The sequence below is a fragment of the Hemibagrus wyckioides genome, linkage group LG29 (assembly GCF_019097595.1).
Source record: "Hemibagrus wyckioides isolate EC202008001 linkage group LG29, SWU_Hwy_1.0, whole genome shotgun sequence".
Lineage (NCBI taxonomy): Eukaryota > Metazoa > Chordata > Actinopteri > Siluriformes > Bagridae > Hemibagrus > Hemibagrus wyckioides.
The window spans coordinates 17,499,837-17,518,091 of NC_080738.1; the positions used below are offsets into that span (position 1 = coordinate 17,499,837).

The 18,255-nt window shown below is 37.7% G+C and overlaps 1 protein-coding gene across 2 annotated transcripts in view; it reads left to right on the forward strand.

Annotated features, from left to right (window-relative positions):
- si:dkey-37g12.1 (atrial natriuretic peptide receptor 1) overlaps positions 1–4,823 on the forward strand; it is a 24,260-nt gene extending 19,437 nt beyond the window's left edge. Inside the window, exons 24-28 of one of the 2 annotated variants that reach the window (XM_058384169.1) lie at positions 1–99; positions 1,051–1,149; positions 1,329–1,420; positions 4,344–4,404; positions 4,489–4,823. The exon at positions 1–99 is cut by the window's left edge and continues 76 nt beyond it. In XM_058384169.1, the coding sequence (XP_058240152.1) occupies positions 1–99; positions 1,051–1,149; positions 1,329–1,420; positions 4,344–4,391 (338 nt within the window). In that variant the 3' untranslated portion in view covers positions 4,392–4,404; positions 4,489–4,823. Of the gene's footprint in view, positions 100–1,050; positions 1,150–1,328; positions 1,421–4,343 lie in introns of both variants that reach the window. The other variant, XM_058384168.1, reaches the window with a different exon arrangement.
- Positions 4,824–18,255: the final 13,432 nt, after the last annotated feature.

Below are 18,255 nucleotides of genomic sequence, written 5' to 3' on the forward strand. Positions count from 1 at the left end.
TAGCCAGAATGTCCTTAGCCGTGGTGCAGGGAATGGAGAACTTCCAGAGCGTACACATTCCTCAACAGCGCCTGAAGGTCCGCATCGGAATCCATTCAGGTTAGACCAAGAGACTTGAGTGTAAGTCATTACTGAAATAACACAGAGACTGGAGGATCAGGAGATACTTCACGAATCAGGGTGTAGAATCTAGGCATGGTTTGGAGTGCTTATCCTTCTAGAAACTTCTGAGAAACTTTAAGTCTGTATCTATAAAACATCTAAATCCTTGCAAATAGGTGTGACAATGACTTAGGGAAGATCTGTTGGGAATTTTAGGACAGTTAAGACTAGAGAACGTTCCAGAATCTTAGCAATCCTTATTCCTTTGCTGGATTGTTGTGTTGATTCAAAGATTCCTGATTCCTGATTGATTCATTGATTCCAGTACATCTTATTTTGGTGTTCAAGGCAATCAAAGGTTCATTCAGCAGGTTCTACCTTTTTCAGCTGGGTTTTAGCTTTCTAAGTGGTTTAAGTTCATGTAATAGAACTTCTCAAACGTTTTTGGATTACAGTTAGCTTTTTTAAGAAGTTCTTGCATGGGTTCTAGCTTTCTAGATGTTTTTATTTAGGGTGTCAGTTTGAGTTTTCCAAAGACATTCTTCTTCACTAGTTCTTTGTGAAAGATTCCAGTTGGGTTCTTTGGATATTTCTACTATTTTGAAGGTTTCTTCCAACAGATAGTAGCTGTCTAAGACCTTGTTGGTTTTTGTTTGTTTGTTAATTAGAACTAAAGTACTTGAGAAAGATCTTTTTTTGAAAGAAGAGCTTTTAGAAGGTGTTTGGTTATGGTGCCAGCTTTCTGAACAGGTTCATTATGGGTTTTTAGGAAGGGTTTAGCTTTGGGGAGGGTTTTCTAAGACCTGAGATGGTTGTAGCTTTCGGATAGGTCTAGCTTTGGTTTGTACCAAGGTTTTTACCAAAAATAGATTCCAGAAGGTTCCAGATTTCAGCTTTTTTAAAACAATGTAATAAAAAAATTGGGAAATTGTTGTGTGTTTTTTCCAGGGCCGTGTGTCGCCGGTGTTGTTGGTCTAAAAATGCCACGCTACTGTTTATTTGGAGACACTGTCAACACTGCCTCGAGGATGGAGTCATATGGTTTACGTAAGATAAAATCCTGGGAATGTTATGACAACAGTTTGATAAGAACTAGCTCAAGTGTCCTAAAGACTGTATCCACTGAAGCCACTGCAGTTAGACACAGTTTATCTGCTAAACTTTTAGAGACAAGGTTACGTCTAGAGAGTTTGTACATTTTAAAAAGTATGTTTCTGTTTCGTCAGCGCTGAAGATCCATGTGAGCAGTTCTACTAAATCTCTACTGGACACTTTTACGACATTCCAGTGTGAGCTGCGAGGAGACATCCACATTAAGGTACTTCGTGCCATTCAGCTCCACAAACTCCTGTTATTTAGATAATGAGCAGAAGAAGATCTACAGTCTCATAGTGCTAGTTTACACAGTTCATTCAGGGTGGTTCAGATCTTCAGGGATCTAGCTTTCTGAAGGTTCCTTTTTTCAGGATTCTTACTAACTATTTGAATGCTAGTTGTTCTGATACTCATAGCTTTTAGAAGCAGTCCATCAATGGTTCCATCATCAGCTCTTCTAATGGGTTTTGAGGTTCTAAACATGAGTTCTTTCTACTTCTTTCTACTTTGGAAGTGTTCTAGCATGGATTTAAACCTTCCAAACAAGTCTGTGCAGAGTTCCAGCTGTCTAGAGAAGTTGATTAAAGTTGACTAAACTAGATTCTTTCTCTCTAAAAGGATTCGTTGAGAGCATGTTGGATGGGTTACATGTCGAAGGTTCTAGCTCTCTAAAGTAAGGGTGATTGATATGGGATCTAGCTTTCTAAATATATTTGAGAAAGGTTCTTAGAATTGACCCCTTAGAAAGGGCTTTATCAATTGGGTTTGAGTTCCTCAGATGGTTTTGAGCTTCTAAACAGTTTCATTAAGGCTTCTTGGATGGTTTTTATCATTCCAAAGGAGTTCAGCATTAGGTCTTTGGATGGGTTCCAGCATGGGTCCAGACTTCTGTGGTTCTTTCCCTCTAAAGTTAAGATTAAATGAAATGGACTTTCTAAATGGATTTGTTAAGGGCATGAGTTGGATAAGTTCTAGGTTCCTAAATGGGAATGTCAAGGGTTCTAGCTCTCTGAGGTTTAGAATAGGTTCAAATCAGGGGTGTTTGAATACTCATACCTTCTCAACCCTTCTAAAGTCCAGCATTTGAACTTTCTACACAGGTAAAAGGTTTTCTAAATGGATTTTTTAGCTAGATTTTTTTTTTCTAAAGGGTTTTGTTATAGGTTACATACACTATATTGCCAAAAGTATTCGCTCACCCATCCAAATAATCAGAATCAGGTGTTCCAATCACTTCCATGGCCACAGGTGTATAAAATCAAGCACCTAGGCATGCAGACTGTTTTTACAAACATTTGTGAAAGAATGGGTCGCTCTCAGGAGCTCAGTGAATTCCAGCGTGGAACTGTGATAGGATGCCACCTGTGCAACAAATCCAGTCGTGAAATTTCCTCGCTCCTAAATATTCCACAGTCAACTGTCAGCTGTATTATAAGAACGTGGAAGTGTTTGGGAACGACAGCAACTCAGCCACGAAGTGGTAGGCCACGGAAACTGACGGAGCGGGGTCAGCGGATGCTGAGGCGCATAGTGCGAAGAGGTCGCCAACTTTCTGCAGAGTCAATCGCTACAGACCTCCAAACTTCATGTGGCCTTCAGATTAGATCAAGAACAGTGCGCAGAGAGCTTCATGGAATGGGTTTCCATGGCCGAGCAGCTGCATCCAAGCCATACATCACCAAGTGCAATGCATAGCGTCGGATGCAGTGGTGTAAAGCACGCCGCCACTGGACTCTAGAGCAGTGGAGACGCGTTCTCTGGAGGACGAATCGCGCTTCTCCATCTGGCAATCTGATGGACGAGTCTGGGTTTGGCGGTTGCCAGGAGAACGGTACTTGTCTGACTGCATTGTGCCAAGTGTAAAGTTTGGTGGAGGGGGGATTATGGTGTGGGGTTGTTTTTCAGGAGCTGGGCTTGGCCCCTTAGTTCCAGTGAAAGGAACTCTGAATGCTTCAGCATACCAAGACATTTTGAACAATTCCATGCTCCCAACTTTGTGGGAACAGTTTGGAGCTGGCCCCTTCCTCTTCCAACATGACTGTGCACCAGTGCACAAAGCAAGGTCCATAAAGACATGGATGACAGAGTCTGGTGTGGATGAACTTGACTGGCCTGCACAGAGTCCTGACCTCAACCCGATAGAACACCTTTGGGATGAATTAGAGCGGAGACTGAGAGCCAGGCCTTCTCGTCCAACATCAGTGTGTGACCTCACAAATGCCCTTCTGGAAGAATGGTCAAAAATTCCCATAAACACACTCCTAAACCTTGTGGACAGCCTTCCCAGAAGAGTTGAAGCTGTTATAGCTGCAAAGGGTGGACCGACGTCATATTGAACCCTATGGATTAGGAATGGGATGTCACTTAAGTTCATATGCGAGTCAAGGCAGGTGAGCGAATACTTTTGGCAATATAGTGTATTTCTCACTAGACTTGTTTGGATAGCTTGTTCATTAAAATTGGCTCTTGTGTCTAAAGGTCTTATTCTAGGGTTCTAATTCTTTGAATGCTTTGGAAAGCTTTGGCTTTATATTGGAGTTCAACAAAAGTTTTTTGGTGGGTTCTGGAGAGTCCTTGGAATGGGTTTTTAATGTATGGGTTGTTCAAAGTGTTACAGCTTTTTAAAGGGTCAAGAGATCTTCCAATGAAGTCTAGCTTCTGATGGCATTCATGTATCTAAACATTTTTAATTTTTTTTATTTTATTTTACAATTTATCTATTGAAAGAGGTTTACTGAGGGTTTTCTTTTTCAGTTCTACTGTAGCTTTATAAAGGTTCCAGTGTTGTACATTACCTCATTTTAGTGAACTAACTTGTTACAGAAACATGGAGCTGATTTTGTACAATAAAAATCTAAAATGTAAAAGTATTGTTTGGAAATCACAGCAGTATACAGTATCTAACCACACTTTCTAGCCTTGCCCCCTTTTGTAAACACACCTCTTTTTGTCACTAAAATGAGAGAGCCTTATTTTAGCATTTGTATCAATGATAAAAACAGAAGGGATCCCATATTTCCTCATCTAATATCATTCATTTTTATAACTTAAAACATGGAACGTACAAATAACATGGTTATAAATCCAAACTTTTTTTTTGAAGCCACTGTGACAGTATGATATCTGTGTATTTTTCTCTGCTACAGGGAAAAGGTTTGGTAAGAACATACTGGCTTCTGGGAGAGCGGTGCTGAAGATACCACAAAGGTTTATGTTTTATTTTGTAATATCACACTCCATTGAGCAAATTTCCACCGAAATTGATTTCCACACTGTATCGTTTTCCTGCAGCTGGGCTTCTACCTGCACCGTGGAAAATGACATTATAGATCTGTTGTTGATTAAGTGCTAATTTCACCCGCCGTGTAGCAACAAGCAAACATGGAACCTCATTATGTTCTACACAAAACAGAAGACGCGAGAAGGAACACTAACATTTCTAATGACTATTTAGGGAAAAATTGAATATTTTTTAAAATAAAAGAACCTTAATAACTTTTTTTCATTCACTTGTGTATTTGTCAGGGAAAAAAAATTCAGGGAAATTTATTTTCTTAAAAAATATATCCCTATATTCCTTCAAACATTTCATTTGTTTTTATTGTAAAATATTTTACCTTTGTTTAATAAAACCTTAACTTATAACCTGAGTGTCGCATCCTTTCTAATAATTTCTTTTCTCCAAGATAAAATGTAAATAAATAAATAACTAAATAAATATATATATATATATATATATATATATATATGTATATATATATATATGTATATATATATATATGTATATACATATATGAATAATGACATAATATGACATGACATGAATATGAATAATAACAAACATGAATAATTTTTATATCTACCCATATATATATATATATATATATATATATATATATATATATATATATATATATATATATATATATATATATATGGGTAGATATAAATAGGTTTATATCTACCCATATATATACACTATATTGCCAAAAGTATTCGCTCACCTGCCTTGACTCGCATATGAACTTAAGTGACATCCCATTCCTAATCCATAGGGTTCAGTATGACGTCGGTCCACCCTTTGCAGCTATAACAGCTTCAACTCTTCTGGGAAGGCTGTCCACAAGGTTTAGGAGTGTGTTTATGGGAATTTTTGACCATTCTTCCAGAAGGGCATTTGTGAGGTCACACACTGATGTTGGACGAGAAGGCCTGGCTCTCAGTCTCCGCTCTAATTCATCCCAAAGGTGTTCTATCGGGTTGAGGTCAGTACTCTGTGCAGGCCAGTCAAGTTCATCCACACCAGACTCTGTCATCCATGTCTTTATGGACCTTGCTTTGTGCACTGGTGCACAGTCATGTTGGAAGAGGAAGGGGCCAGCTCCAAACTGTTCCCACAAAGTTGGGAGCATGGAATTGTCCAAAATGTCTTGGTATGCTGAAGCATTCAGAGTTCCTTTCACTGGAACTAAGGGGCCAAGCCCAGCTCCTGAAAAACAACCCCACACCATAATCCCCCCTCCACCAAACTTTACACTTGGCACAATGCAGTCAGACAAGTACCGTTCTCCTGGCAACCGCCAAACCCAGACTCGTCCATCAGATTGCCAGATGGAGAAGCGCGATTCGTCACTCCAGAGAACGCGTCTCCACTTCTCTAGAGTCCAGTGGCGGCGTGCTTTACACCACTGCATCCGACGCTTTGCATTGCACTTGGTGATGTATGGCTTGGATGCAGCTGCTCGGCCATGGAAACCCATTCCATGAAGCTCTCTGCGCACTGTTCTTGAGCTAATCTGAAGGCCACATGAAGTTTGGAGGTCTGTAGCGATTGACTCTGCAGAAAGTTGGCGACCTCTTCGCACTATGCGCCTCAGCATCCGCTGACCCCGCTCCGTCAGTTTCCGTGGCCTACCACTTCGTGGCTGAGTTGCTGTCGTTCCCAAACACTTCCACGTTCTTATAATACAGCTGACAGTTGACTGTGGAATATTTAGGAGCGAGGAAATTTCACGACTGGATTTGTTGCACAGGTGGCATCCTATCACAGTTCCACGCTGGAATTCACTGAGCTCCTGAGAGCGACCCATTCTTTCACAAATGTTTGTAAAAACAGTCTGCATGCCTAGGTGCTTGATTTTATACACCTGTGGCCATGGAAGTGATTGGAACACCTGATTCTGATCATTTGGATGGGTGAGCGAATACTTTTGGCAACATAGTGTATATATATATGGGTAGATATAAAAATTATTCATGTTTGTTATTATTCATATTCATGTCATGTCATATTATGTCATTATTCATATATGTATGTATATATATATATATATATATATATATATATATATATATATATATATATATATATATATGGGTAGATATAAAAATTATTCATGTTCAGAGGTTTATAATAATTTGAAATAATTATTCCATTATTTTTTCACTTTTTTAAAATTTTTTTAAAATTAAAATGAATGAATGAATTAAAATTGTTAAATAAAATAAAATAATTAAAATTAAATAATTTAAATTTATTAATTAAATGGTTGCTCACTAAATATCTAATTTATATTTTTTCCCAGTTTAAAAGCTTGCACAAGTCAGAAGCATTTCCAATCATTTCTAGCTGCTCCTCAGTGATCGTACAGTCTGATTAAACCTGTTTTTCATGGTTTTTTGTCCAAATATGCCGAAGTCTGATCATTTTAATCTCATCCAGATTGATGTTTGGTGATTTTCTTTCATCCCCCAAGAAAACTACAGACTAAATAACCAGCATAACTGATTCGGTTTGGATCATAAAACTTCATCTCAGGAGAAAGAGAATAAAATCAGAAAAGTGCGATGCTGACATCAGACAAGGGCCGACGTCTCATCTCTCATCCAGCGTCTGGTGTTTAATCTTCTGGCCTCTGTGTTGCACATGCCGCGATCGTATATTAAGTTAGAAAATGATCAATTTGTGGACAAAACAACCTGCAGAACTTTACTGTTCATTTAAAATGCTCTCCAGCTTTAAGAGTTTCAACACAGAACAGTCCAAATGTTTTTTCTTTTTAATTTACTTGTTTAAAATTTCAATTTACTAGGAGATTTGATTTTATTGACTGCAGCAAATTATTTTTTCTTTATTTTTTTCCTCCAAAAAAGATTTGGATTTGAATGAGGACTTGTACATTGCGTGTCTTGTGTCTTCATCATCATCTTCAGTTCTTACACCCCTAGGATGCTGCAGTGTCTTTAAAAGATTTTGATTGTGAACACAAAGCCATCAAATCTTTAAATCTTTGCTTTAAAACGTCTTATCTAGCTGCTTTGTCATGAAGTCTGGGTTTGACAGGAAACTAAGATCTGTCTTATCACACTTGGCCAGTGCTCATCCTGATAGTAAACGTTATCTTTTCATCCTCTTTAAAATGACATCCTACTTAATTTTATTGTATATAATGTACCACAGCAAACCGACACACAGGACAAGAGCTGTGAGGAAAAGTGGTTGGCTATGCAGCTAAAACGATCCGATTCTCAAACATTTCCTATTAAAACATCAGCAACTATCTAATGAACGAAGCCCCAAAATACTCCTGAAGCACTTGAATATGGAAATACGCCGAATCTTCTTTCTTTAATTAATCCATTTGCCTTGCATGAACGTTCCTTAAAAAGAAATTTTCCGGATTGTTCCGGGAACTTATAATGGTTCGTTTAATGCAAATCAGATGGACAACAGAGGTGAAGGAAGCTCTCCGAGTCCGTTAAAAGGAAAAGGTTTCACCTGCTTGTTTTTAAAAGCATTAAAGCAACATGAAGAGGACTTGATTAAATTGTAAATCAATTTTTTATGGAGCAAGAGGAAGCAAGAAGAAGAAGAAGATGAAGAAGAAGATGCGGTTATTATATACGAGTTCCTTAAGGGTTTGAAGAAAGAAAAAAAATGCTTCTGTAGCAGCTTCTTGTTTAAAAAGCCATTTTTGTTCCCAAGCTTCTGCACTAGGGAGATATTTTTCCCTCTGAAAGATTCCTTTGGGTCATATTTACAATGCTACGCTAATGACCTCACTGTGTATTTGCTTTTGGAGCTTTGCTGGACCAGCAGTAACTCTCAGTACACTTATACATTCATTAGGTCAGGTCAGAGAGGAAGACGACGGCCGAGTGTTAGCACCGGCCCCCGGGGGATCACGGTGTGTTTCCTCCTGCCAGTCTTCATTATTCTCCATCATTATAATCTGCTCAGACTGGCAGCTTTCCACCGTGCACATAGGTTTAACCGGCCAGTGAGTTATTACAAGCTGTTTTTACTATCGGGTGAGTCAACAGGTCCTCGAGTGAGTTTCCTGTCATGTGCTAAATCATAGATGTGCCATTGTTCTGCCAGAGCCGAGCCAGTGGAGAGCGATAAGAGAATTCTGCAGGTCAGACAGATTTACTCGTATGTCTTGATTCCTTTCCTTAACGCTTATGAAGCTTAAAGCGCTCTGACCACAGAGCAGTTTATTAAAAGAAGAGGGCCAGGGTGTCCAGTATTATTAGGAATTCAACAACAAAACCAATTACAGCATAAATAATGACAGCAATTAAATAAAATTATAACCGACTATAACAGTTGCAGGAAATATAACAATAATAGTTAAAGTAATTGTAAAAACAATATTTTGTAATTATTTGTAAAAAATAATAATAACAGAGTAAAAAAAGAACAAAAAAAGAAGCTATAATAACAGGAAAAAAGAAAGAAAAAAACATCAAAAAAGCTATGACAAAATAGCAAAAGAGAAAGAAAGAAAGAAAGAAAGAAAGAAAGAAAGATAGAGAAAAAAACAGAACAAAAAAGCTATAACAAAATAGTGAAAGAGAAAGAAAGTAAGAAAGAAAGAAAGAAAGAAAGAAAGAAAGAAAGAAAGAAAGAAAGAAAGAAAGAGAAAAAAACAGAACAAAAAAGCTATAACAAAATAGCGAAAGAGAAAGAAAGTAAGAAAGAAAGAAAGAAAGAAAGAAAGAAAGAAAGAAAGAAAGAAAGAAAGAAAGAAAGAAAGAAAGAAAGAAAGCCAAAAAAAAAAAACAAAAAAAACCAAAAACAAATATATAAATAAATAAAATAGCAAAAAAAGAACAACAAAAAGTTCTAATAAAATAGGGGAAAAAATAACAAAACATAAACCAAAAACAGTAAATGTAAAAACATAAAACAACAACAACAACAGCAACTTAAACAATATTAGTAACAGCTAATTACTTAGAATACTGCTTACTAATAAATGAGATGTTTTATATTTGTGTCACACTTTTATTCATTGTTACGACGGCTGGAATTTAATGAGAATTAAAGATGTTAACAGTGAACACATTAACATGAAGAGCAAATAAACAAAAAGCAGAAAGGATCCGGTTTATCAAATTCATAATTACTGTATCTGAGTCATTCTCTCAGCACCAACATGCTGCTTCTCTTTAGCTCCTCATACAAAAGCACTGCTTCTGCTTACATATGAAAGACTGGTCTGTAATAACAATGGCCTGTGAGTGGGGGAGGCTTTTATGTGCCTTTTAAAACCCGGGACAGTTTAATTAAAGCAGATGTGATGACACTGGAGCGATGGTGGCCATGGCGCTCGCGGTCATCATGAGCTTCAGGTACGTAAACCTGAGTTCGCTATCGCTAGAACTTGAGAATGTCTGGCATTAATTTGCTAACAGAATAATTAGATGATAAATAAACAATAGAGAAGTTTTTGCTGATTTTTATTTACTGGTGTCCCTCAAGGCTTAGTTCTTATTCCAATTCTGTTTCCTCATCTTAACTTTTCTGTTCTTCTTCTCTTTATGCCATCATCAGATGTCCAAGCTGTTCCTCAGAACTCATTAGGGGAAAACAGAATCCTTTCCTTTGTTGCTTTTAAGATATTTGAACCTTTAGGAACCATCTGTAATTTGTTTACATAAACACAGTGTTTTTGTTACTGTCCCTTTAAGACTGCTGTATGTAAATGAGCTCTTTTCTGATTGGCTGGTCACCTTAGGATTGAACTGAAGCATGCCTCACTTCCGCCTGGAACACGAGTAGGAAACTCTGAGGGAAAATAAAACCATTAACATGTAATAATTCTGCTGTTGTTGAATTAATGACTGTAACTATAAACTTTTCAAACATTTAAGATTCAAAGATTTTCTCAGCTCCGATTCACGTAGTGTAACAATAAAAGGCTGCCAAAAAGGACAGAATGTGTTTATTATCTTTATTTATAGCAAAACTACATTTCCCATCAGCCCCAGCAAGTCACACGACCATGTCAGACCTCACTGATCACTCACACCTGGTTCCTGTTAATCCTCATTAGCACTGCTATTCAAATTCTGGCTTCTGTGTGCTTATTTGTCAAGTTTTTGTTATTGTTGTGTTTGTGTACCAAAGTCTCATTGCCTCATGTCTTCTTGCCTCCTAACACCATGTTGAAGTAGACGTCTCGTGTGAAACTTCTCAAAATCGCTAATTTGAAGCGGCACGAAGAAACAAAACATAATCACTTCACATGAGAGAACGAGTAATGCTTCAGAATTCAGGGGAAGCCTTCAACACCATTCAGCCATGTTAGTCCCCATCTGTATCGTTGTTAGCATTGAACTTTATGTACCTTGGAGCTTTAGAAATGTCATTTTTTATTTGAATACACACTGATTGTATGGCTTAGTTGAACAACCTGACAGCATAAAAGTGTTCATGATGAAAACAGAATGAAAAATATGTCTCTTCTGTTTAAGGGTAAAAGTCAGTAAAATGCTGCTGATCCAGATTTCCTAAATAATGTAGCCGGACCATTATCTAAAAAACCTGCTGATGTTGGCATCCCTCAAGGCTCAGTACTCGGCCCTGTTTCTGTTTAATCGAATTTTTTCCATTTTCTGTGTAATAATTTCCCGGTTCTCTCTCTCATTTTTTCGTTCTTCTAAGCTTCTTCTAACACTTTGGTATGCAGATGACGCCGAACTCACGCTCTCCTTGACAGCATCAGAGACCCAAACTTATACTCGGAACTCATTATGGATGGCGTCTAGTCACAGGGAGCCGAATCCCAGCACAGCCCAGGTGCTATATATTCCTTGAATTTGCTTCTGAAAAGAGCTCTTCATGACCTCAGAGTAGTGTTCCTCACTGGAGCATCCTTACTTTGGGTTTGTTTTTCAATTAATGTGAATTTCATTCTGAATTTTTGTGACAAATCGAAACCTATGTTGACATTTGGCAACGTTCCGTTCGGATGGTTTTGAAGATTCGCATTAAACAGAAATAATTCAGTGAACGTTTTGTGCATGAAAAGCAAAAAAAAATCTCATTAGCATCACAATGGCCGACTCTGAATACCCTGCTGCCCCTTACGCCTGCCCACATTCAAACACAACCCTGCTTTTGCTGTAATTAATGTAGCACATTCAAATTAGCATGCTCACACACACACACACACACACACTGCCACAAACATGTGCATGCAACCGAACGCGTCTCACCAAGCCGCATCACTGAGCGAACGTGTGTGAGATCACCAACATCATCATTGTCAGATCAGTCTGTAGACCATCTCAGGAGCTTCTGTCCATCAGGAATGGGCCGAAGGAGGGCAAGAAGGAGACAGACGAGCAGCTGAAACAAGAATTATCTCGCTTGGGAAGTGAGTATCCTTCATTTCCACTTGAATTTTTAGTGTTTGGAGAAACCATGAGGACTGATTAAATTGTTTTTAGATGTATGCATGTAAATGTTCAGAAACTTCATTAGCATCATAATTAATTATTCATATTAATATTCATAGTAGCTGTAATTGATATATTTTACTGAATATCCGAAGGTGTCTCGAGTTTTTGATTTCATTATTTTACCCGTGGATCCTAAAAAAAAAAACAACAAAACAAAGAATTGCGTAGAAAATCTCCAAGGCTCTGTGATATTTCATCTTTAATCTCATTTACACAGAAAGGATTTCAGAATCTTTTGCAATTCATGATTTTTTTTTTTTTGTATTCATGTTCGGTTTCCGTGAGATATCACCAGAAGGCATTTTCACACATGATTAATATTCACATGTTACTAAAACAACTAGCAGTAACAGTTTAAAAATGACAGCATTGCTCATACAGATTAATATTAATTAATCTTTTTTATTCACTGTTGCAGCTATCGTCAGCTTAGATTTGTAAAAAAAAATAATAATTAAAAATGATGATTGGATGAATCCGGTTCTAGTTACTTACAGTGAAGTTGATTATTTTCCTCGAACTGCATGTCTCCAAGTGTTTTATTTACATTTTATCACAGCATTTTCCCCAAGAATTACTTTTTCATATTCAGTAAAGAATGACAGAACATACTTTTTTATGTGATTATATTTGCAGCTCCTCTCACATTTTTTAAAAATAAATAAATAAATAAACCACCAGATTGTTATATATCTGAAAAACGGTGAAGTGAGACTCCTTCCATAAATGGGAAAAAAAACAGAAAACTTTTCCATATTATTGCATTATATTAATCAAATAATTATATTTTTTATTTAATAATGAAAAAAAAAACAATTAAAACAAAGATAAAGATTGAAAATAATAATAATAATAATAATAATAAAAATAATGCCATATAATAATAAAAGCAGATTATATAAGAATTATATTTTTAAAAAATATGATTCAAAATCAATCCAGAATCTTTTAAAGTTGATGCAGAAGCCATTTTTATCAGCTTTATATTATTAATAATTATTATTTTTGAGAGTTATTCTTCTGTTATTAGAAAGGTTTTTGCAAAAAAAAAAAAATCCTTATATGCTCTTCTGAATTTTTTCATTCTAATCAGAACTGATGTAGACTTTGTGCTTTTAATTTAAAACCTGTTTGTTTTTCCCCCATATCTCATCATTTTCACCATGTTTAAAAGTGTAGAAATGCAGGTTAACTACATAGCACAGCTCAAGAATTCTGTTTCTGTTCCATGGACAGAATTAAATCCAGCAGCAAATCAGATAAACAAACGTTTTACTTTTTTTTGGAGATCAGAAGCTGAACCTGTTCAGAAATAAGGAGCCCAGCAAATGAGCTCTCGAGCCGTCCGTACGGATTACAGACGACTTCCATTGCTCTGTGGAGAGAGTGTTTACCACGAGATGGGATTTCAATAAATAAAAAAGCACTTTGTAGGTCTTTAAACTCGATATGGAGGTATTTTCGGTTCGGGTTTAAACTTTAAAATCAGTTGCGTTCGGGGGGGAATAAAAAGTAGTAGCCTGTTTCAAGTGTGCACTCAAAATGATCCTTTATTTATATCTTTTCCTATGAGGGATTTAATTGCTTGGGGAAGAGATGGGAAAGGACCACACACACACACACATACAAAATGTCCATACAGACTGTTCTTAATGAGCAGCCACTTGTGTGTGAGGGTTCAGATGGATGCAGAGTTCTTGTCTGTAAGGGTTCTGGGATGTTGAGCAGTACTGGCCTTCCTGAACTCCAGTAATATAATCTCTAACTAAAAAAAGCTCAAACTGAAGCCTTTCTGGAGTTTAAGGGCATGAAGGCATCTGGGGACACAGTTAGAGTATACAGAAGAACGGCTGAAATGTTTTTTGGGAGTTTTTTGTTAAAAGGATTCAGGTTCAGTCCTCCAGAATTTAAACATCCAAGTGAAATATAATATAGAAGTGAAATGCACTATATTGGGACGTCTGCCTTTACATGCACATGAATGTAATTTGGAGTTGTCCCGCCCTTTACAGCTATAACAGCTTCAACTCTTCTGGGAAGGCTTTCCACAAGGTTTAGGAGTGTGTTTATGGGAATTTTTGACCATTCCTCTAGAAGTGCATTTGTGAGGTCAGGCACTGATGTTGGACGAGAAGGTCTGGCTCACAGTCTCTGCTCTAATTCATCCCAAAGGTGTTCTATGGGGTTGAGGTCAGGACTCTGCAGGCCAGTCAAGTTCCTCCACACCAAACTCACTCATCAATGTCTTTATGGACCTTGATTTGGTCACTGGTGTACAGTCATGTTGGAACAGGAAGGGGTCATCCCCAAACTGTTCCCACAAAGAGCATGAAATTGTCCAAAATGTCTTGGTATGAAGCTGAAGCATTAAGAGTTCCTTTCACTGGAACTAAGGGGCGGAGCCCAACCCCTGAAAACTGAATTCAACACCTGAACTCAATGATTTGGAGGCGTGTCCTAAACCTTTTGGCAATATATTGTAAATAATAAAATATTTGTAATCCCTGGAATTACAGCACGACAACATGCTGTATATCTGCTGATGGTTTGATAGGAGGCTGAAATCAAATCTCTATCGATCTCTTGATGTTGAAATGTTTCCCTGACTCAGGATTCAAGATTCTTCAAGATTCTTTTTATTGTCATTTACAGAGTACTGCGAAATTAGAGCAGTCCTAACAGTGCAAGTCACATATACTGTGGTGCAAAGTATAACTCCATTTTAACAAATGAAATAATGAAATAAAAACCACTGCAGTCAAGATGATAGTAAAAATAAGTCAATTATTGTAATGATGTATAAGGTATGAATAAATATGTAAATACTATTTATATACACTGATCAGCCATAACATTATGAGCAGTGAGAGGTGAAGTGAATAAGACTGAGTATCTCCTCATCATGGCACCTGTTAGTGGGTGGGATATATTAGGCAGCAAGTCAACATTTTGTCCTCAAAGTTGATGTTAGAAGCAGGAAAAATGGACAAGCGTAAGAATTTGAGCAAGTTTGATGAAGGGCCAAATTGTGATGGCTAGACCACTGGATCAGAGCATCTCCAAAACTGCAGCTCTTGTGGGGTGTTCCCGGTCTGCAGTGGTCAGTATCTATCAAAAGTGGTCCAAGGGAGGAACAGTGGTGAACCGGAGACAGGGTCATGGGTGACCGAGGCACACTGATGAAGGCTGGCCCGTGTGATCCGATCTAACAGACGAGCTACTGTTGCTCAAACTGCTGAAGAAGTTAATGCTGGTTCTGATAGAAAGGGGTCAGAATACACAGTGCAGGACGGGTCAGGGCTGTTTTGGCAGCAAAAGGGGGACCAACGCAATATTAGGCAGTTGTTCATAATGTTATGTCTGGTCGGTGTAGATCTAAATAAGCTATTGCACAATAGTGGAACATAGGGATTTGCATATAATGAGAGGGTATTAATTTGTCTTGGAATGTAAATAATATAGAATATAAAGTGCAGCAGAATGTAGGCATACTGAATAATATATAAATACAGATACTGAGGAATACAGAGAATGTAAACTTATATAATTATATCTTGTGTGTAGAAAAATGCTGGATGAGATTACTGACAGCATCATTTTTAAGTTTTAAGTGTCATAACCCCTTCATTCAATCTACAGGAAAAATATGATTACAGTTCTGTCATGCTCTCAGTCTTACACTTCTCCTCTAAAGGCATGTTAATGTGGAAAAAAATTATTACACTCTGTGTAATCACCTGAGACTAAATATGACATTAAGCACAAAGATTTAGAAATTTGATAAAACACTGTGTGTGTGTGTGTGTGTGTGTACACAAGGGTTTTTTATGCTTTTTAAAATATCACTGCATTACGGCTTTAAAAACTCAAGAACCGTCTGAACAACAGTGACAATTGAGACTTTTATGAGAAAACGACATGGTTTGTGTATATGACGGTGATTTATCCTGCTCCTATACATTTATAAACATACGTGACTTTTGTGCAAAAGAAAAAAAAACATTTTGTGTGACAGTAAAACATCACACAACTCCCTCCTCCCAGCGGTGGTCATTAAATTTCAATTCTTAATGAACTAAAACCATTTGCATGCCCCTCCTTTCTCCATCCCTCCATCCCTCCCACCTAGTTCTGTTCTCTCCCAGATGTTGTTTACTGGTTTCCGTCATGGCCTGAAACACCGACGAGCCTTGTGGATTTGTCGGAAATTCCCCGACCACTTGAATTTGCAAAAATAAACATGAAGCAGTCAATCAGAACGTGGCAATGGCTCTGATTTGTTGTCTCATTGAAAGCTTTAGGGATGAGAACAAGTCGATTGACTGAGTTCATTTTTTAACACTTACTTTAGTTTAAGCATGATTGATAATCTAGCCTGAGCTAGCTTGTACAGGAGACTGTGGACTTACGCAATTCATAACCAGTATTTTAATTTTGTTTCTTTATGTAGTCTTTATTGGTCACATATACATTACTGCACAGTGAAATTCTTTCATCGCATATCCCATCCTTGAAGAGCACAGGGTCAGCCATGATGCAGCACCCCTGGAGCAAGATGGGTGGGTTGAGGGCCTTGCTGAAGGGCCCAATGGTGTCAGCTTGGTGGTGCTGGTGCTTGAACCCCAAGCTTCCAAGCAACAACTTAGAACCTTAACCACTTGAGCTACTACTGCCCCAATACAACATCAGTATCAAATACAACATGTCAACATTTCAAGCCAGCAAACGCTCACATCAGTATCCTAACATCACGCTGGTTTGCTGTGGATCGTTCCTGAAATCGAAATTATTGACAGAATCCATTTATCCGAACGGATCAGACTGTTAATCCAATGCCTTCCAATCAAGAAGTCAATCAACAATGGAATCACATTGTAACTTGAACACAACTTTGAGTTCTGTTAGTCAAACAATGTTTAATCATGTTTGGTTCATTGAGCAACTTAATGATGTCATTACTGCCTCAATCATTCAGTGGTTTATTGATTCATTCAGTTCCAGTCAACACTTTATCCTGGACAGTGTTGCTGTAAATCTGGAGCCTAGTCTGGGTCAGGAATAACATGAATACAGATTCGACCCTTTATTGGCTAATTTAGGCCTAATCTACCTTAATCTGCTCAGCTAACTGGTAGAATCAAACTGGTAGACCATCTTCACCAGCTGGACATTCAGTATCTGAATGAATATATTAAATTCTAATTCTACATTAAAGGTGAATAGAAAGACTCAAGTATTTGGTGATTTTATTCAAGTCGTAAGACAGCTGGAAAATGACTTAATAGCTGACAATAAATGGCCTACCAGTCTGACCAGTTCGGCTTGTGATTTGGCAACTGGTAGCAAAAAGGATGCACTCTTCATTCAGGCTGAGAATGTAAGCGTCTGGTAGCTGGTCAGATGAAGGTGGAGGTTTCAGCAGGGATTCCAGCTTCATGGCTCTGAATAGCAAAATCAAAACGAACTGATAATCTGTGTCTGTTCCTAATTATGTGAAGTGAAATTTTGGGACGTCTAGTGGACATGGTGTAAAAGGAAAAGAATGAAGTGACTAAAAAAAAATTCTCTGAATACTAGACTGTCATTTACCATCATCACTAGTTTCAGGTCTTAAAATACTGCTATATGTATTTTGAGATATAAGTGATCTGAGACCTGGCAACCCTGTTCATGAGGAACTAACCCTTTTACTCTCACTGGTGATGTAATATTGTTAGCATTCTGTTATCACTCATTCATTGGGACAAATTAGCATCGAGTCGAGTCAGAGATAACGTTACACTTGTTGATCATTTCCCCTTTGGAATAATCCAGATGGTTTCGCTTGAGCTGTTTGCAGAAACTCCATTCAGTCCTTCAGAAAGAGGTTAAATTAAGAGTTTTTTTTCTGTTGGTTTTGGCTTATCACCAGCATGAAAGGCATTGCGCTGCAAGAATACCAGAGTGGCTGAGTGACATTTGTTTGGTTGTTTTGAGCCTGCCATAATCGGATATTGCACAGATCCCTCATTTTTTGGAGGCTTGTGTCACCCTGTGTAAACTTCCAAATGCCTGCTCTCTTTCACGGAATAGATTATTGCCAAGATTAGTAGCAAATAAATCAAGAATCAAGAGTGGCATAGCCTAAAATGAACCGGGCAAACTAGAAGAAAATGCAGTCCAGCATAGTCAAAGGGGACAGTGAGTGCTGTGGACTTGAGGGACTTGGCAATGAGCTGAATTGGCCAACAATGCTAAAATGATGCTAACTCACAGCTAATGTGTATTGTTTCTCTTTTCTCTCAATTCTAGATTTCACCTAAAGCC